The following is a 21,740-nucleotide window of genomic DNA, read 5'->3' as shown; positions in this document are numbered from 1 at the left end:
TTCCTAGCATCAAAGCCAGCTGCTGCTGCTGCTGCTGCTGGTAAGTCGCTTCAGTCGTGTCCGACTCTGTGCGACCCCATAGACGGCAGCTCACCAGGCTCCCCCCTCCCTGGGATTCTCCAGGCAAGAACACTGGAGTGGGTTGCCATTTCCTTCTCCAATGCATGAAAGTGAAAAGTGAAAGTGAAGTCGCTCAGTCGTGTCTGACTCTTAGCGACCTCATGGACTGCAGCCTACCAGGCTCCTCCATCCATGGGATTTTCCAGGCAAGAGTACTGGAGTGGGGTGCCATTGCCTTCTCCGGAAAGCCAGCTATGAGTATTGAAATAGTTACGACAGAACGTTGTTTTAGCACTTGGGTTTAATTTGCTCACAAGATCCAGGGTGTCCTGTTAGGACTTAAAGTAATTTCATCTTTGGGTTAACAAGTCTTGTGGTAGTTGAAATGGCTGGAACGATTTTAAGCATTTGTAACTGTACATGATGCTGGCTCATTTTTTTATCTTTGTAGAATTCTTCATGTTACTTATATGCTTGAGAGTCGAATTTATTCCATGGGTAGCATTTTGGAGATCCACAGATGGTTGAAAGCTCACATTGGGTCTGCAGACAGCTCTTTGAGCAGTGATAAGCTACCCTGACCTAGAACTCCATAAAAATAGAGAAAGAAGATGCAGTGCAGAGAATTAAGTGCTGAGATGCACAAAGTAGAGGGCAGTAGGATCACTTTGAGAGGCAGGTAATGGCTCCCAGGTTATAGCTTGACTGAAACTTGTTTTAAAAAACTGACATTTTTTTTTCCTTTTTTAAAAAATTAATTTATTTTTTATTGAAGGATAAATGCTTTACAGAATTTTGCTGTTTTATGTCAAACCTCACCATGAATCAACCATAGGTATACATATATCCCCTCCCTTTTGAACCTTCCTCCCATTTCCCAGCCCCTCTAGGTTGATACAGAGCCCCTGTTTGAGTTTCCTGAGACATACAGCAAATTCCTGTTGGCTGTCTATTTTACATATGGTAATGTAAGTTTCCATGTTACTCTTCCCATATATCTCACCCTCTCCTCCCCTCTCCGCATGTCCATAAGTCTATTTTCTATATCTGAAACTGACACGTTCTTGAGAAAGAATTGACGGCCTAGTCATCAGCTGGGGAAACTGAGGATGTCCGAACCCCAGGCAGTTATCAGGGCCTCTCCAGCCTGTGGCACGGAGCGGCCGGCTCCCCCTCCTCCGAGGGGCCAGCCCCATCGTTCGCCAGGTGTGCGCTGCGCCTCTAATGGGACAGGATGTCACCTGCAACCTGAACTCGATGTCTTCAGGTTGCAGTTTTGTTTTTTTCCATAGATTTGCCCACCATGAGCATTCAGAACAGTTGCTTAGTGAGGAAGGAATCACCGGTAAGTTTTATCATGTGAATGTTTATCTGATAGCCCAAAATATCTCTTCCTCCCACACCACCAGAGGTCTAGAGCTGCAGTTTATTTATTCATTACTCCTGTTGGGTTGCACTTGACTACGAAATCTGCCAAAAATTAAGATGCAAAAATGTAATGGTTGCTGCAGTCGTGCATCTGCTTTTAGCTGTTCTCTTTTGCTTTGGCAAGTCGTCCTCTGCCTGTTTTGCCTCAAGATGCTAAAATGCAGTCTTACTGAAAACACAAGACGTTTTTCATTCTTCTCATGTGACTGGAGGAACCAGGAACCTAAGCGAACTTTCTGTCTGAAACTTAATACTGTACTTGGAGTTGTTACTGCAGTGGTGAAGCTGTTCTTATTTTCTGAAACAATCTGGGTCATTGTGGGTTGTCACTCCCATCGCTAGGTTTGAAGCTTACAGTGCAGTTCATAATGGTTTTGAAGTCTATAGTGAGACATTTCTTCTAAAGAGGAAGGCAGCAGACTTTACCAAGTGCATCCTATGTGCAGAGAACCACTCTGGATTGTTGTGGAGCAGTTTGAGAGGAATTAACAGATACTCCAGTTCCTTGAATTACTTATAGATGGTGGTGGTGGTTTTTCAGTCGCTCAGTCATGTCCTACTCTTTGTGATCCCGTGGAATAAGATAGACGGTAACAATCTCATAATAGAAAATGCAGGAGACGCAGGTTTGATCCCTGGGTAAGGAAGATCCCCCTGGAGAAGGAAATGGCAACAACCCACTTCAGTATTCTTCAGGTGCCTGGAGAATCCCATGGACAGAGGAGCCTGGTGGACTATAGTCCACGGGGTCGCAAAGAGTTGGATATGACTGAGCCAGCACACACATAAGTAGAAATTAAAAATCAAGTTAAGTCTATTAACCTATCTATTTGACAAATATTAACTGCACAATTCTAGCTATATTAGGTACTTTCAAACATCTCTAGACAGTCCATGGGACCCTTGAAAAGACAATAGTCACGAAGCTGTTTAGGAAGCAGAGTGATGTGTAAAAAGCATGAGTGAATATAGTGCCGACAGCGCATGTGAAGCTTGAGGAGATAAAGAGGGAAGACTTGTGTCAGGTCGGGAAGCGGGGACGGGAATTGAGCTGGAGGGATGTTGGTTTAGAACCAGTCCATTCTGAAGGAGATCAGCCCTGGGATTTCTTTGGAGGGAATGATGCTAAAGCTGAAACTCCAGTACTTTGGCCACCTCATGTGAAGAGTTGACTCATTGGAAAAGACTCTGATGCTGGGAGGGATTGGGGGCAGGAGAAGGGGAAGACAGAGGATGAGATGGCTGGATGGCATCACTGACTCGATGGTCATGAGTCTGAGTGAACCCCGGGAGTTGGTGATAGACAGGGAGGCCTGGCGTGCTGTGATTCATGGGGTTGCAAAGTGTCAGACACAACTGAGCGACTGAACTGAACTGAACTGAACGGATCTGGAAGATGTAGACATGAATCATCAGTATGGTTGGCTTTGGGGTGCCGAGAGACCTAGGGTTTGTTTGGGGGGATAATTAAAGTGTGTTTTAGCAGGAAGAGTGGTCTTTTTAGATTGAAATGGGTGGAAAGTAGAGCTGGCGAGGTGTGGGATGTGGTGGCCTAGTGTGGGGTTCCTGAGTGCACATCTCTAGAGAGAAGACTGCAAATTTGGAAGAAGTGCTACTGTTTTTCCTCAAATGTTTTCTCCCTGCATTACAGATGGAAGGGTAACGTGCAGTTAGAGAGCCTGACTATTTAAAGAGGCGCATGAACAAAAGCCAAGTGGAGGTGAGGCTGACGGAAGCCCACGAGGAGAGTGTGTGACAGTCTCTGATTTAATCAGCACTTGAGTGTGTTCTGTCCTAAATACCTATTCCGGGTGGCGTCTGGGTGTCAATTATGTTATGACTTAGGTTTTTTGAACTTAAAAAATTCCTCCTGGAGTGGATGTTTGTGGGAAAATTCTGTTTTTTTTTTTTTTTGTTTTGTTAAATAAAAATGGGCACTGACACTTCGGTCCCTGGTGAAGCCTCTATTGGAGAAGTTTGTGTCTGTGGTCTGTGTTGTGATGCAGAGACTGTCCAGTGAGAGGTTTTGCTTTTTTCCCCTCTCCTGCGTCCTGGGATCCAGTAACCATGGTTGATCCCGGATCATTTTTACTGCAGCTTCAGAAATGTATGAACACTTGCTTAAAATTATAGGAACCATTTTGTTCTCCTAAGGGATTTCTTTTTCAAACTTTTATTTATTTTCATTAACTTTTATTGGAGTTTGGTTGCTTTCCAATGTTGTGTAAGTTTCTGCTGTACAGCAAGATGAATCCATTACACGTATTCATATATCCCCTGTTTTTTGGACTGCCTTCCCATTCAGGTCACCGCAGAGCATTGAGTAGAGCTCCCTGTGCTATACAGTAGGTTCTCGTTAGTTATCTCTTTTATCCATAGTACCATTGGGGAAACAGTGGAAACAGCGTCACACTTTATTTTTCTGGGCTCCAAAATCACTGCAGATGGTGACTGCAGCCATGAAATTAAAAGACGCTTACTCCTTGGAAGGAAAGTTATGACCAACCTAGATAGCATATTCAAAAGCAGAGACATTACTTTGCCAACAAAGGTCCGTCTAGTCAAGGCTATGGTTTTTCCAGTAGTCATGTATGGATGTGAGAGTTGGACTGTGAAGAAGGCTGAGCGCCGAAGAATTGATGCTTTTGAACTGTGGTGTTGGAGAAGACTCTTGAGAGTCCCTTGGACTGCAAGGAGATCCAACCAGTCCATCCTGAAAGAGATCAGCCCTGGGATTTCTTTGGAAGGAATGATGCTAAAGCTGAAACTCCAGTACTTTGGCCACCTCATGCGAAGAGTTGACTCATTGCAAAAGGCTCTGATGCTGGGAGGGATTGGGAGCAGGAGGAGAAGGGGACGACAGAGGATGAGATGGCTGGATGGCATCACTGACTCGATGGACGTGAGTCTGGGTGGACTCCAGGAGCTGGTGATGGACAGGGAGGCCTGGCGTGCTGCGATTCATGGGGTTGCAAAGAGTCAGACACGACTGAGCGACTGATCTGATCTGAATAGTGTATATATTTCAAATCCCAATATCCCAATCCACAAAGGAGTTTCAAAATAAGATTAAATTGGAGGGCTTCCCTGGTGGCTCAGTGGTATAGAATCTGCCTGCCAATGCAGGAGACACGGGTTTGGTCCTTGATCAGGGAAGATCCCACATGTTGCAGAGCAGTGAAGCCCGAGCACCAGAACTATTGAGGCTGTGCTCCAGGGCCTGGGAGCCACACTGCTGAGCCCTTGTGCTGCAGCTGCTGAAGCCCACACACCTAGAGCCTGTGCTCGGCAATGAGAGAAGCTGCCACAAAGAGAAGCCCGTGCACCACGACTGGAGAGTGCTCCTGCTCGCCACAACTAGAGAAAGCCCACACAGCACTGAAGACCGAGCACAGCCAAAAATAAATACGTACAAAGATTTTTAAAAGAGATTACATTTGAAACAGTGAAGAAGAGAGGCTAAAGCATGGTGGTTGTTTTAAAGTAGGTTCTAGTAAAATAAAGACTCATGTATGTTTTGAAGACTCTGAAGTGTGACCCTTTACCTAAGCACCAGGCACAGGTCATGCTTGGTTGGGGAATCACTCTGAATGAGGAACAGGGAAGAAGCCCCTGCAGGACGTGGAGAGGGGGATGGGCAGAGCTTAGAATGAAGGCAGGACCTAGGGGAGGGGCAGAAGCACAGATGAATTATGGATCCATTTTTAAAGCATCCTCCAAATACAGAAAAGAAAATTCAGAAGTGGATTAGGCTTACAAGGTGTGTTTTATTTTTTAGGTGGGTATGGTGCCCTGATTGGGCTTCCCTGATAGCTCAGTTGGTAAAGAATCCACCTGCAGTGCAGGAGACCCCAGTTTGATTCCTGGGTCTGGAAGATCTACTGGAGAAGGGATAGGCTACCCATTCCAGTATTCTTGGGCTTCCCTGGTGGCTCAGCTGGTAAAGAATCTGCTGCAATGTGGGAGACCTGAGTTCAATCCCTGGGTTGGAAAGATCCCTTGGAGAAGAGAAAGGCTACCCACTCCAGTATTCTGGACTGGAGAATTCCATGGACTGTATAGTCCATGGGGTTGCAAAGAGTCAGACATGACTGAGTGAGTACATTTCATTTTATGGCAGATGTTGGATTACATTTTCTGTTTTAGGCCAAAAGGGGCCAGACTAGCTGCTTAGAAATCTTTGTACTCTCCCTACCCACAATAGCTTAAAAAAAAAAAAAAGGAAAGAAAACTTCATTGTTCAGAGACTACAAGATTGTGCATGAAGGAAAAAAAAAAGAATGTACAAAACCAACAAAAGAGTTTATCAAGGTCACTAGTTTAAAAAAACAGGGTCAATGTTTAAAAATCATTTGTATTTCTATATATAAGCAGTGACGATTAGAATTGAAAAATTTTAAATGATATCATTTATTCATAGCATAAAAAAGCATTAAATACACAGGGATAAATCTAATGAGAAATGTTCAGGATTCTACATTGAAAAGTAGAAAACATTACTGAGAAAAATTGTTGTTCAGTTGCGAAGTCATGTCTGCCTATGACCCCATGGACTGTAGCATGCCAGTCTTCCCTGTTCTTCTCCCTGAGTTTGCTCAGACTCATATCCATTGAGTCAGTGATGCCATCCAACCATCTCATTCTCTGTCGTCCCCTTCTCCTCCTGCCCTCAATCTTTCCCAGCATCAGGGTCTTTTCCAGTGAGTCAGCTCTTTGCATCAGGTGGCCAAAGTATTAGAGCTTCAGTTTCAGCATCTGTCCTTCCAGTGAATATTCAGGACTGATTTCCTTTAAGATTGATTGGTTTGATCTCCTTGCAGTCCAAGGGAGTTCAAGAATCTTCTCCAACACCACAGTTCAAAAGCATCAATTCTTCAGCACTCAGCTTTCTTTAGAGTCCAACTCTCACATCCATACAGACTACTGGAAAAACCATAGCTTTGACTAGATGGACCTTTGTTGGCAAAGTGATGTCTCTGGTTTTCAATATGCTGTCTAGGTTTATCATAGCTTTCCTTCCAACTAGCAAGCATCTATGGAGAAGGAAATGGCAACCCACTCCAGTGTTCTTGCCTGGAGAATCCCAGGGACGGCGGAGCCTGCTGGGCTGCCGTCTATGGGGTCGCACAGAGTCGGACACGACTGAAGTGACTTAGCAGCAGCAGCAAGCATCTTTTACTTTCATGGCTACAGTCCCCATTCACAGTGATTTTGGAGCCCAAGAAAATGAAGTCACTGTTTCATTTTTTTCCCCATGTATTTGCCATGAAGTGATGGGACCATATGCCATGATCTTTGTTTTTGACTGTTGAGTTTTAAGCCAGCCTTTTCACTCTCTTCTTTCACCTTCATTGAGAGGTTGTTCAGTCCTCTTTGCTTTCTGCCATTAGGGCGGCATCATCTGCACATCTGAGGTTGTTATTTCTCTCAGCAATCTTGATTCCAGCTTGTGATCCATCCAGCCTGGCATTTCTCATGATGTACTCTGCATCATGATGACTCCGCAAAGTCAGTCACGACTGAGCGACTTTCGCTTCGCTTCACTTCGCTCTGCATGTAAGTTAAGTAAGCAAGGTGACAGCACACACCCTTGACGTGCTCCTTTCCCAGTTGTGAACCGGTCAGTTGTTTCGCGTCTGGCTCTGTTGCTTCCTGACCTGCAGACAGGTTTCTCAGGTAAGTTAAAGAAAAATTAAAGCCTAAATGAACAGAGAAAAAGCATATTCATAGATTGTAAGATTCAATAGTGTGTCCATTTCCCTTAAATTTATCAAGAGATTAAATGCAATCCCAATGAAAACTCCAGTAGGTGTTTCACTGGAAATTGCCAGGCTGACTCTAAGATTTACATGGAAATCAAATAACCAAAGTGAAGAGAACAGGCACTTCTAATTTTGCTGCCATCTTTTGTGGTATGAACTTTATTTAAAACCTGGCAGAATTATAACAGTACAAATAAATGATTCTTTCTGCTTATTCACAGAAAGTTTTGGAAATCACTGTTTTCTTGAGAAGAGTTAGGCCTTGGCTTATTAATTAAAAAAAACAAACAAACCTTATTTCCATGCAATAAGCCAGGAGAGCTGGGAGCAAAGCTTTTCATGGATTAGTGTGAAGAAGCTTAAGAAAATGGCCTTATGTTTTCTATTTTTAGACTTTTTTTTTGTTGGCAAGGAGGTAGGGTGAAGCACTTCCTTGAAGGGTGAGCTGTGAGTCAAGTGGCTTTCACTAAGCTTCCCTATTTGTTGTTTTCAGTCGCTAAGTTGTGTCTGACTTTGCGACCCCATGGACTGCAGCACGCCAGGCTTCCCTGTCCCTCACCATCTCCTGGAGCTTGCTCAAGCTCATGTCCATTGAGTCGGTGAGGCCATCCCGTCCTCTGTTGCCCCCTTCTCCTCCTGCCTTCAATCTTTTCCAGCATCAGGGTCTTTTCCTTTTTCAGGTGAGACCAATCAAATGCTTAATTTCTTAGTGAAGTTTGTTTTTTGTCATAATTGACAGGTGTTAGGTAATGTTTTTATCACATTGCTATTGAATAAGAATTTATGCATCCATTTACTAAGTCTTTGTGGAATATTGACTCAGGCAAGGCTTGAGCAAGATGCCCCAGAATGCAGAACAGTGGGACAGTCCACTTCCTCAGGGGCTTGCTCAGCAGTGAATTCCTCACATCTTGTCATGAACATGCCTTTCTGTTTGGCCCCCAGCATTCGGACCCCCTCCCTTACCAGCAAATTCAACCCCATGTGAGTCTGGTGGGAGTGGGCTCAGCCCACTAAAGACATCAGAGGCCAGATTCAGGGTCTCCCCCACTCAGGGAGGGTGTTGGATGTTGTAACTCAGGATTCTGAGTCTGGAGCCAGGACCCATAGATGTGGTCACTTAATTTTTTTTATTTTTTGGTCACACGGCTTGGCATGCAGGATCTTAGTTCCCCAACCAGGGAGCAGTGGAAGCATGGAGTCTTCACTGGACCTCCAGGGAAGTCCTGAAGTGATCACCAGCTCTCCTTCCCCTGGTAGTGACAGTCAGGACCAGATGCGGTGGCAGCACATGCTGGTGTGTGGAGGTGACACCCGGTGGGGTGACCTCTTCCTTGTGATTCCCTGTGGTCGGGCCCCTGCATGAGCTGCCCTCCGGGAGGCCTATGCTGGGATCAAGGGACACTGTACGTTCCTTTCTGCAGCCACATCAGCAGCTACCATGAAAACACAAGCCAGGCAGCAGAATGCCCTGGTTGGAAAGTTTGGGTTTGTTGTGACATCTGAACTGAGCCTTGAAGTAGTGTTTGCTGGACTCCTGCCTGGGGTGGCTGCAGGGACTCCCACGGATGGAGACAGTGAACTGGGGTCTCTTGGGATGTTAGCAGAGGGCTCAGTCCATGGGCTCGCTAAGAGTCGGATACGACTGAGCAACTTCACTTTCACTTTTCACTTTCATGCATTGGAGAAGGAAATGGCAACCCACTCCAGTGTTCTTGCCTGGAGAATCCCAGGGACAGGGGAGCCTGGTGGGCTGCCATCTGTGGGGTCACACAGAATCGGACATGACTGAAGCGACTTAGCAGCAGCAGCAGCAGCAGCAGCAGCCACTCTGAGCTCACACAGCACCCTGAGTTCCTATTTGGGAAGGTGGGCTTGGTGGGATTAGCGAGACTCCTAACACGTGGGGCTGGGGTCTGCAGTGGAGACCCTCGAGGAGGGTTCACATCTACAGGAGTGACCACAGCTGACTTTTATTGAGTGCCCGCTAGTGGTAAAGAACCCACCTGCCAGTGCAGGAGACGTAAGAGACTTGAGTTTGATCCCTGGGTCGGGAAGATCCCCTGGAGGAGGGCATGGCAACCCACTCCAGTATGCTTGCCTGGAGAATCCCATGGACGGAGGAGCCTGGAGGGCTACAGTCCATGGAGTCGCAGAGTCGGACACGACTGCAGGGACTTAGCACACACTGTCATCTTTGTTTTACTACTACTACTTCGTGTCAGTGCACTCTGCCACTTTTGAAGCCTCAGCTCGTCTAAGTTATTATGTGGTTTCTGTAACTCTCCCCATTTGCAGAGAGGAAACCAAGGCCTCGCGGGATTCAGCAACCTGCCCGTGCTCCCATCCCTCATAAGAGGTGCTGTCAGGTCTGCCTCTCAGTTCTGGCCTGTCTCCCGACACGCAGGTGGGGCCTTAACCTCAGGGCCAGGCAGCAGATCGCTGCGGCTGCTGTGTGCAAGTAACTCCATGCCTGTGCCCTCTCTCACTTTACCTGGCTTTATTTTTTTTTAATACCATTTTTTTGTTGACAGTGTATTCTAGATTTCTTTGCTTAATGCCTGCCTCCTTCATTAGAACTTGAGATCCAAGAGGGCAGGGACTCTGCCCTATGTTTGCACAGTTGTTTGCTATCGTCCTAGAACAGTACCTGGCACATAGCAGTTGCTCAACAAATACCATACACTCAATAATAATATTAGTAACCATCACATTCAAGCATGTGCCAAGGGCTTGGCATATATTAACTCACTTGATCCCCAGGACTGTTGTTACACTCATATTAGAGGTGAGAGAACAGACCACAGGCAGGTCTGGGAACTTGCTCAAGACTGCAGGGTTCAGAAGAGCTGGAGCTAGGATTCTTATGTAAGCACTTTGGCTCCAGAAATCAGGTTCCTAAAATGCTAAACTTCACTGCCTTTCATGAATGAGTGAATGATTATTTAAAGCAGGTTTTATGAACCATAAAAATGTATTTAGTAGAGCATTTCAAAGTAAATAAATTACATAAATTAAAATAAATTACATCAATGATGAGGTAATATTTTTCTCTTGTTAAGAAATGACAGTTAATGATTAAGACAAATTTCTGGGGGAAAATATATTTAATATAGGCTTAGGTTCTTGGAAGGTTTGTTATTATAGCATTACATGTAATCTGCTGGTCCACAAATGAATGGTGGGTTTTTAAAGGCTAGTAAATCTGTCTGATATATGTTCCCAACAAGATATTATGCATCTCTATTATTATCCTCATAAGATAGGCCTACTTCATATGGAAGAAATTATAACAATAAACATGTTAATTTTTGTCATGATTTATTTGTTAGTCTAAAAGCTCAGTTCAGTGCCTAAAAACTATATAATTGTTGGGCTTTGGAAATGCATTTGAACTGGGATCAGTCTTAAAACACAATTCAGTCCTTTAGAACGTTTGCCTAATACTAACAAATGTCTTGGGTTTTGCTTTCTGAGTACTTGGTCTTAATAATGAGACTGAATTAGACCATAAACTCATGTACTGCCAGGCTTATATTTTATATTAAGGTATGGGTGGCGCTAGTGGTAAAGAACCCACCTCCCAGTGCAGGAGACCTAAGAGACCTGGGTTCAATCCCTGGGCCAGGGAGATCCCCTGGAGGAGGGCATGGCAACCCACTCCAGTATTCTTGCCTGGAGAATCCCATGGACAGAGGAGCCTGGCGGGTGATGGTCCATAGGGTCAAAAAGAGTTGGACACGACTGAGGCGACTTAGCTCACATGCAAGGACAAGTTACATATTTTGGGAAATAGTCTGTTGACAAGGAAAAAGGAAAGCATCACAGACTTAAATTAGTGGATTTTTTTTTTTTTTTTTCGAGAGAGGCAGAAGGACTAAAGTGGTCCCAAACCAAATTTGTCTAATAATTAAAGTTACTTATGACATTTAAAATATTAATCTGCTTTGATCTACATTCACATGTTGGCATTTTCATTCATACTACTGATATTTCTAGATATAAATTTTGAATGATTGCTCCCTCCATATCAAGAATAATGGGCTTTTTCCTCTCAGAGCATCTTCAGATGCTCAGCTGTGGATTCTGAACCTTTTCGTGAATGAAGATGATGAATATGTATGAGAGCCAGGTAACAAGGGAGAGTGTTGGTTTTGAATTTTTGGTTCCCAGTAATTATTAGTGTCTTTAAATGCGAATGTGCCTTGAGGAAAAAAAATTCAAAGGAAGTACTGTGGGACGGTTCTGTAGGCTTTCTGACTTCAAAGTGCTTTTTAGGATAGAAGCAGATGCCTGCTAGAAATGTAGATTTTTGGTTCAATGAGACAAATAGAATTAAAGTATTTAAATTACCGTGATCAACTTTTCCATTTAAAAAAATTTTCCTTTTCTGTCATTTACCCTGATTTGATTATTTGTATTTTTAGTTCCCTTATGCTTGCCTCTGAAATGGTATTATCTCATTTTTGATAGAATTTTACCTTCAGCTTTTAGGTTTGACATAGTAGCATGGTTATAAGCGTTCTTTAGGTTGGTGAGAGGCAGTACTCCACACATCAGTGCCATAGCATCTAGCTTTTACTCCAAAGGGCTCTGTTGATAGAACATTTTCTTACTTTTCCCTTGATTTTTTGTTTAAAAACTCTTTCTTATTCAGCCAGGCATTACATTTTAAAAAGTGGTCTTTGTGTCCAAAAGTGCCTTAAGCTGTTGATATGGTACTTCAAAGAGGTGTAAGTCTTGTGGTATGGATAGAACAGACAGAAAGAATGTAAATTATTACAGTCTCAAGTGTTAAGAACTGAGATAAGATCATTTGATGGAACATTTTTTGTTACCTTTTAAATTATTTTATCTCAGGGAGCTAATAAGGGCTTCCCAGGTGGCGCGGTGGTAAAGAATCTGCCTGCCAACGTAGGAGATGCAAGAGACATGGGTTTGATTCCTGGGTCTGGAAGACCCCCTGGAGGAGAAAATGGCAACCTGCTCCTGTATTCTTGCCGGGATGATCCCATGGGCAGAGGAGCCTGGGGTACTACGGTCCGTGGGTTGCAAAGAGCCGGACTGAGCACACCCACACCATGCTAATATTTGGTTGGCCAAAAAGTTGATTTGCGTTTTTCTATAATACCTTACAGAAAACTCTGAATGAACATCTTGGCCAACTCAATACATATGAATATGTGTGTATCTAAGTCTGGGTCTGTTGTGCATACAGACGAGAATACATAAATACACACACATACATACATACATATATACACACATATGTATATATAAAACAAGAACAAAAGCTATTGGTACTTTCTGAGGATTAATAGACAAAACTTTGTAAGTAAAATGTTATTGTTCAGTTGCTGAGCTCTCCTGTCCTTCACTATGTCCTGGAGTTTGCTCAAATTCGTGTCCATTGAGTTGGTGATACTATCTAACCATCTCATTCTCTGTCTCCCTTTTCTCCTCTTGCCCTCAATCTTTCCCAGCATCAATGAGTCAGCTCTTTGCATCAGGTGGCCAAAGTATTGGAGCTTCAGCATTAATGTTTCCAATGAGTATTTAGGATTGATTTTCATTAGGATTGACAGGTTTGATCTCCTCGCTGTCCCCGGAACCCTCAAGAAAGTCTTCTCCAACGCCACAATTTGAAAGCACCAGTTTTTCAGTGCTCAGCCTTCTTTATGGTCCAATTCTCACAAATGGCCTTGGCTTATTCAAGATCATGTTTTTGAGTATCAAGTGAGGACCTATTTTATATTTTGAGACGTATTTGGAGATAGTTGTCAACATAGAACACTAGTTTTTGAAATATTTCTATTTGGAGATGCAGAGGTACAGAAAACTTGGCTGCCATTTTTGTGTTAACCAACTGAAGCAAATAGAAATCCAGGCATGTGATTTAGTAAACAAAAAGTAATGGAGATAGGAAAGATTGTAACCCACTAGTAATCCAGAGAGCTTATTTTAGTCTAGACTTTAACTCCTCCTTTTTACTGCCTAAACCTTTGTCTGCTGCACTTCTATCATCCTGACCTTTGCATCTTTGCCTGGCAAGGGCCCTCACAGTCTTTCTGCTGAAGTTACTTGTCTGGTGTCATAGCAATGCTTGTTGCCATCCCTTGTATATTTCCTGTAACTTGCCATATAACTCAGAAGGGTGGCTCTTGTTTGGAAGCCACATTTTTGTATTTATTTTTGCTGAAAACAGATTTTTACTTAAAAGATAGTTTAAAGTGTATATGTAATCATTTCATCATTCTGACACAAATATTTTCATTTTTCTGGCTCCGTTATGCTCTCTGTTTTGTTTTGCATGGTTGGAGTTATGTCTGTTTTAATATTTAATGTAAAGACATTCCCATTGTCATAATGTCTTCATTATTGTAATTTCATTTGCTACATAAAAGCGCATTTGCTACTTATTTTCTTGTAAGACTTTTTTTTTTAAGTGTCTTCTGTGTTTCTTTTCTAGCTAGTGCATATTAGCATGGTCCCAATTAGTTTGAGAGAATTCCAGGATGTAGTGAAGGACAGGGAAGCCTGGCATGTTGCAGTCCATGGGGTTGCAGAGAGTTGGAACACAACATAGTGACTGAGCAACAAATAATTATTTGAAATTTTAATGCATGTGTTAAAGTTATTAGTTATCTTCACACATGATTTTTTTCTCTGATATAATCCCCTATGAATATGTGTGTGGTATATATTTGTGTATTTATGGCATATATATGTATATAGCATATAGCTATATATGTATACATGTACAGATATGGCATATATGTGTGCATATATGGCATGTATGTGTATAAAACATACAGCTAGTATGTGTATATGTATACATATAACACATTTTGAAAGACAGTGAGAATTACTTCATTATTCAGAATCAACAGTAGGAAAGCCCAGAGTTATATTAGGTAGCTGCTAATTCAAACTTCAGGGTTTGCTTTTCTCTGTAACATGCCATATTGTTAGTGTGATGTAACCTTCAGTTCAGTTCAGTTCAGTCGTGTCCGACTCTTTGTGACCCCATGAATCGCAGCACGCCAGGCCTCCCTGTCCATCACCAACTCCCGGAGTTCACTCAAACTCACGTCCATCGAGTCAGTGATGCCATCCAGCCATCTCATCCTCTGTCATCCCCTTCTCCTCCTGCCCCCAATCCCTCCCAGCATCAGTCTTTTCCAATGAGTCAACTCTTTGCATGAGGTGGCCAAAGTACTGAAGTTTCAGCTTTAGCATCATTCCTTCCAAAGAAATCCCAGGGCTGATCTCCTTTCGGATGGACTGGTTGGATCTCCTTGTAGTCCACGGGACTCTCGAGTCTTCTCCAACACCACAGTCCAAAAGCATCAATTCTTCGGCGCTCAGCCTTCTTCACAGTCCAACTCTCACATCCATACATGACCACTGGAAAAACCATAGCCTTGAGTAGATGTAACCTTAGGTTACTGTTTTTACATTTCATATTTGTACATGAAAGTTAAAAAATACTATATAAAATGAAGAAATAAGACATATTTGATAGTTCAAAGATTTATATTGAAAATCATTCTTTCTTAAATAATAAGCTTATATGAACTTCAAGAATGGTATGGAATCTACTTTAGTGTGGTAATATTTCAAATAGTTAAACATGTATCCTTAAAGTCTTTTGCCTGTAATAGTTACCTGGATATAGCTTGTATAAAGCACAGAATATGCTGGAGTTTGTTGTGGGGGTGTTCAAGCATATTATATGTCTGACTTTTGGCTTGTCACAACTGCAAATAGATTGAATACTGCTTAATCGTTTTATATTTATAGCTTAAAAAATATGAGTCTCTATGTATATGTATATGCATGTATATATAGCTATAGTTGTGTCTATTTCTGGATCTTCATTCTTACTAAGTTTATAGATTTTGAAATTCCATCATTATGCTGTAACTGTTGTTGCCTGAGTACTTAAGGATTCTATTTCTAGTTTTCAGAACTGAAGCTCTTCATTATGATGGTGTTTTAGTGTTTTTAGGGCATTCTAAAATTTTTTTCTTCCCATGAAATAAATTGTATATTATTCCTTTTGTTTAGCCGAAGTGTTTTATTTTCCATTTTCCACACGCTTCCTCCGTTGGGTACACAGTAAAAGCTGTGTTTATACCTCTGAGTTTTCCCTCACTTGCCCTGGGCTCTTCCCTTCCAGTCCTCTTTGCAGATATGCAAATTTCAGGGCTCCAGCGCTGTCTGGAGCCTAGGCGCTGGGGAGTTTGTGTGGGTTCAGTTGAAGTCCTTCATTTCTAGTGGCTCCTGAAGAGAACAAAAAAGAGTAGTATGAAGAATAAAATGTCAGATCTTTAAAAATACCTGGTTTGAAATTTGAGTCTTTTAAAGAAATCTTTGTGGTCATATTGTATTATTTATTTTTTGCTCTGATGGTTGTTTCTTCAGGAAATGCCCACTGTGCTCCTCCTTCACCAGCTGGCTCAGCAGGAAGGCGCGTGGACCATACTTCCGCTGTTACCGCAGTACGTTGCCCATGAAATGTGCTCATTATTGGCATCTCTACCTGACACTTGCAGGCTCCCTTGTTTTCTCACTAACTGTGTTTTTCCCGAGAGTCAGCAAGTAAAGTCATTGGATTCTATGACTGCTGCCTTAATCAGATTTCTTAATGATTGATTCTTAATCATGAATAGCTTATATTTTTAAATGTTTCTGTCTTAAAAGATATAATATCAGTATATTTGATATTTTGAGACTGATTTTGAGATCTTTTGAGCTGGGGTTTGTCATGGAAAGAGTTAACTTGAACTCTGGCTGTTCCACAAACCATTAGTATCTGGCTTTTCTATTAATATAAGCTGAAACTGTACATGGAAGAAAAATATAGGGTAAAAAAATTCAGATTTCTTGCTATTTTATATGTCCTGTATTTACTTCCTGATTTCTCTTCCTTAGTAAGTTTTAAACCTTGTTATCAACTCATTTTATAAAAATGATTACTAGAATCTTTCTTTTTCTCAGCTTTTCTGTAACATATAGCAGAAATTCATCATGGATTTTCTTCTGTGAAGAAGATACAAGAATACAAATTGTACAACTCTTAGAAACACTCAGAAGATATGACCCATCAAAGGTAAATACAACTTCAAGTATTTTTTTTTTTTGCATGGAGAAAGTGCTAAAAGGAAGTTTAATTTTGATTAAGAGGTTTTTCAGTCTAATAAAAACACTTAATTTAAAATTAAGAAGAACAAAATAGGCCGCTCTCACCCTGTGATATGCAGCATATTATATGGAATGTGTATCTCTCTCAATAAACTTGCTTTAACTTTAAAGAAAAAAGAATGAAATAGCAGTTAAATATCTGGAAGCAATGTTAAATAATTCTCTTTGAGGTTTGGAGCTGTCAGACAGATGGAACTTACAATGAGCCGTTTCTAAATGGAAAAAAAAAACTATATGTTTTACCAGTTTTAGAGAATTAAGAAAACTATAAACCAGAGTTAAGAAATAAGTTCCAATTGGTTATTTCTCTTTATCAACAATGACCACATATTGTTTTAGGTAAGAAATAACTTTGAGTACCAGCTGTGTGTTGGGCACTATGATAGCAGGAGCTTGGACAGACAGACAAGGGTCTTGACTGAATGGATGGTGCAGAGGAGCAGGGGGTGATGGACCATTGAAGAAGCAGTTACAGTTAAAAGTGAGACATCTTTTAAGGGAAACACTGGGCGTTGTTAGAAGTAACACAGCAGGGCATCAGATCTTATCTGGGAAGGTCATGACATAATGTGACATTTAACCTGAGTCCCGTGGAGTGAGTAGGAGTTAATAGGAGAGAGAACTCTAAGCAGAGGGAACAGTATCTGAGGTCTGGAGGTGAGACAGAAATACCTTGTGAGAAAAGTTCACCCCTGCCTTCATATTTTAACATTTTATCTCATGCAGATAGGATGTTGCAGATGGATCATGTTTACCTCTGAGTTCTGAGTGCTGAACACAGTGTTTAACACTTACTAGGTGGTCAGTAATGGAGAAGGCGATGGCACCCCATTCCAGTACTCTTGCCTGGAAAATCCCATGGATGGAGGAGCCTGGTAGGCTGCAGTCCATGAGGTCACTAAGAGCCGGACACGACTGAGCAACTTCACTTTCACTTTTCACTTTCATGCATTGGAGAAGGAAATGACAACCCACTCCAGTGTTCTTGCCTGGAGAATCCCAGGGATGGGGGAGCCTGGTGGGCTGCCATCTATGGGGTCACACAGTGTCGGACACGACTGAAGTGACTTAGCAGCAGCAGCAGGTGGTTAGTAAATATGTGTGTGTGTGTGTGTGTGTGCATGCTCAATCATGTCTGACTCTTTGCAACCTCATGGACTGTAGCCTGCTAGGCTCCTCTGTCCATGGGATTTCCCAGGCAAGGATACTGGGGTGGGTTGCCACGCTCTCCTCCAGGGGATCTTCCTGACTCAGGGATAAAACCTGCATCTCCTGTGTCTTCTGCATTGGCAGGTGGATTCTTTACCACTGAGCCACCTGGGAAGCCCTAAATGTTTGTGTAGGACTGAGTAACTGAAATGTCAGCTAACCTGCTGGGCTACATGCAGTGTCTCTGGAGGTTCACAGGCAGCTCTGCAGCTTTGTGGAGGGTAAATTAGGCTGTTCAGTTCTCTTGGAGAAGCTCAGGTTATGCCCTGATCACTTAATGGGATTCTTCCAATGTGGAATAAGCGGAATTGGGTCCTTTCTGGTATTGCTAGACATCCACCCCACCCCTGTTCTGATGCCCACTCCAGAAGTGAATCAGATTCATTGAGAGTACAGAAAAGGAGCCATGGCTTCCCAGTGCCCGCAGGGTTTGTTGATGTGGACACACACAGAATTGGGCAACGGTGACCATTAGGTTGGTTTCTCAAACGCTGAAAAGTTTGTTACTACAATAAAACCACTGGTCTTGATGCTTTTTAAATGCTGTGAGGACCCATTATGATTTCTTTTCATGCTTTTGATTTCTGGGAAAACACAGATATAATTGAATGCGAAAGTTGTTAGGTTAAAAAAATAATTCCTTCAAAGGAGAGAAGATTTATGAACGTGTCTCATCTGGTCTTTTCAGATGGTGCTGAGCAGTGTCTGTGTGCTGTGGGCCACATTTTATGTAAAACATTTGTTAGGCTTTTATGTTTTCCTTTGATTTGAGAAAAACTCCCAGCTCTTTTTTGGAATGTAGGAGTTTTAATCGCCTCCTAGTGTTTGCTTCACCTGGAGATTATTTTTTTCCATTATCCATAGCTCTAATTCTGTACAGAAGATGGTGACTCACTGTACTTTTTAATGAAAATTGGAATGATAAATTTAAAAGTTCAGAGCAAGTTCATGAAAAGCAAGTACAGAACAGAGGTAAAATAAGATATTTTCTTCTTTTGTGAGCTCTACCACATGAAAAAAAGTCAAGGATGTTTTATTTCATTTAAAACTAGTACTAGGGAATAAAAATTACATGATGTTGAAGTTAGCTTAAACCAGTGTTTTTTTCCCCCCGACCATATGAAATTTTAGGAAAAAAGTATAAAATAAACCTAGTTTTGACACTGACACAAATAAACTATATTAAAATAATGTGTTAGAGTATCATTATTTCATTGGATTCTGACATTGTTTCCCTTCAATATCTTGTCATTCTCACTAATCAAATTTATGCTGTTATACAATATTTTAAAGGAGAAGCTTTAATCTTTATTACAGTAATTAATCTCTGTTAATTGCCTTTCTGGGTGATTTCTATAAATTTCTATATCTTATTGAAGTCTTTCAGGTTTTTTCCCCTACACTATGCTTTTATTATGTGTGCATTTGCTGAAATGTCTTTAATTTTTAATTCTTAATAGAGGTAAAACATGAGTACTGGCAAAGAGTAATTCTAAGATACTAATAGAACACTGAGTTATTCTTTTACAGTTTGTCTTAATAGTCTTTATGAAGAAGCCATTAAGCAAATTACTGGGCTTCCCTGGAGGCTCAGCTGGTAAAGAATCCACCTGCAGTACGGAGACCTGGATTCGATTCCTGGGTTGGGAAGATCCCCTAGAGAAGGGAATGGCTACGCATTCCAGTATTCTGGCCTGGAGAATCCCATGGACTGTATAGTCCGTGGGGTTGCAAAGAGGGACACAACAGGGAGTGCTTCTTCACAGAATATGTATTAATTTCTCCCTTGCTGCTAAGTCGCTTCAGTCGTGTCCAACTCTGTGCGACCCCATAGATGGCAGCCCACCAGGCTCCCCCGTCCCTGGGATTCTCCAGGCAAGAACACTGGAGTGGCTTGCCATTTCCTTCTCCAATGCATGAAAGTGAAAAGTGAAAGTGAAGTCGCTCAGTCGTGTCTGACTCTTAGCGACCCCATGGACTGCAGCCCACCAGGCTCCTCCATCCATGGGATTCTCCAGGCAAGAGTACTGGAGTGGGGTGCCATTGCCTTCTCCCAATTTCTCCCTTAGAGTAGTTTATAATATGCATCTATGCTTAGTTGCTCAGTTGTGTCCAACTCTGCTACCCCAAGGACTTCAGCCCCAAGGACTGCAGCACCGACAGGCTCCTCTGTCCATGCGGATTCTCCAGGCAAGACAAGAATAGTGGGGTGGGTTGCCATGCCCTTCTCCAGGGGATCTTCCCCACCCGGGATCGAACCCAGGTCTCCTGCATTGCAGGAGGATTCTTTACTGTCTGAGCCACCAGGGAAGCCCACTTTACAGTATAACCCCCTACAAAAATATTGAAAAACAGTCTTATATACTAGATAGCTAAACACTGCTATTAATCATTAAAATATAAAAACATGTTCGGCATAAATTTATGTTTGGAACAGGAGATTATAATAGTGGGAGATTATTGGGAAAAGTGCTAAAATATACTGAAAATTGAAATGATAAAATTATTTATTTATGATGAAGTGTTTATTTTCTTTAAATAAGCTATATTTACATGGTATGTTAAATGTGATTTTCATGTTGATTAATGTTTAGTCATTTGAATTTTTTTTAATATAAATTTATTTATTTTAATTGGAGGCTAATTACTTTACAATATTGTATTGGTTTTGCCATACATTGACATGAATCCGCTACGGGTGTACATGTGTTCCCCATCCTGAACCCCTCTCCCACCTCCATCCCCATCCCATCCCTCTGGGTCTTTCCAGTGCACCAGCCCCGAGCATTCTGTATCATGCATCGAACCTGGACTGGCGATTCATTTCACATATGATATTATACATGTTTCAATGTTGTTCTCCCAAATCATCCCACCCTCACCCTCTCCCACAGAGTCCAAAAGACTGTTCTATACATCTGTGTCTCTTTTGCTGTCTCACATACAGGGTTATCGAGTCATTTGAATTTTTAAGAAGATGTTGAATTTTCTATCTTAAGCCAAGGTTATTTGCTTTATAATTACTTCCCTTGCCCAGTGGTGACTTCATATATCCATAAAGTGTTGGGAAGAAATCCTCGGGTAACTAGGAACTTAGACCTTTCATGTCTGCTCATTTATGACTTGTTGCTGAACTGACCCAGACCTAGATGGGGAGGTGTTTGAAATACAGCCATGAGCAGAAGAGGGCTCTTAGGAGACAGCACTGTCTCTCTCCTGCTTTTATTTTCTGATAAGGAATAGGGAGGGAGCTCGTGATGGCTGGATAACAGAAAATACTACCAAGCTTTAGAGCTTCGGGTACTTAACGATTCTGCTGACGTTTCTTTAATGGTTACCTTTGAAAGCTCTCCCAGGATTGGTGCATCATTTAACACAAAACTTGGAGCACCTGGGGCAGGTGAGGTAGCCTGCAAATAGAGCGGAGAGCGAAATGGACACCACCCCAGGTCACAAGGAGGGCGTGTTCATAATGATGCAGGGGAGACAGGAGGTAGGCAGACCTGAAATACTGCATCAGATGGTATAAGTGCTGGGGAGGAAAGAACACAAAATGAGAGGGATGCCAGATAGGCTGGGGTGGACTTCCTTCTCTGTTTAGGGTATTTAGGAAGAACTTCACAGCTCACGTCAGTTTGAGCCACGTGTGAAGGAGCCAAGGGAGTGAGTTTTGTGCTCTCTGATCCTGTGCCCACGGCCCACGTACCCAACAGGAGCTGCAGACTCACCCAGTTCAAACATGAACTCTGCATTCCCCTTTGTTCCTCTTCCACATCAGTCTCCCGCATCTCGGAAATGGCATCCCTGTCTATCAGCCTTTCCCTTCTCCAGCGGGTCTTCCCAACCCAGGAATCGAACCGGGGTCTCCTGCATTGCAGGCGGATTCTTTACCAGCTTCAGCTACCAGCGAAAGCCCTGGTATCTCTTGTATTGGGGTTGGCCAAAAAGTCTGTTTGGGTTTTTCTGTACAAACTCAAACTTCTTGGCCAACCCAATATTATTAATGTCTGATATTCACTTGAATTCCTAATTTTAGCTATTGCATTATTCAGTTTTAGAATTTCTATCTGGCTC

General features: G+C 42.2%; 1 protein-coding gene across 2 annotated transcripts in view; it reads left to right on the top strand.

Moving 5' to 3' along the window:
- B3GLCT (beta 3-glucosyltransferase) overlaps nt 1-21,740 on the top strand; it is a 118,093-nt gene that overhangs the window by 35,830 nt on the left and 60,523 nt on the right. For both annotated transcript variants that reach the window (XM_059892231.1, XM_059892230.1), the window contains exons 5-6: nt 15,678-15,754; nt 16,254-16,365. In XM_059892231.1, the coding sequence (XP_059748214.1) occupies nt 15,678-15,754; nt 16,254-16,365 (189 nt within the window). The remainder of the gene's footprint in view (nt 1-15,677; nt 15,755-16,253; nt 16,366-21,740) is intronic.

Source organism: Bos taurus, chromosome 12, assembly GCF_002263795.3.
Source record: "Bos taurus isolate L1 Dominette 01449 registration number 42190680 breed Hereford chromosome 12, ARS-UCD2.0, whole genome shotgun sequence".
Classification (NCBI taxonomy): Eukaryota; Metazoa; Chordata; class Mammalia; order Artiodactyla; family Bovidae; genus Bos; species Bos taurus.
This window is presented reverse-complemented; position numbering and strand designations above follow the sequence as displayed.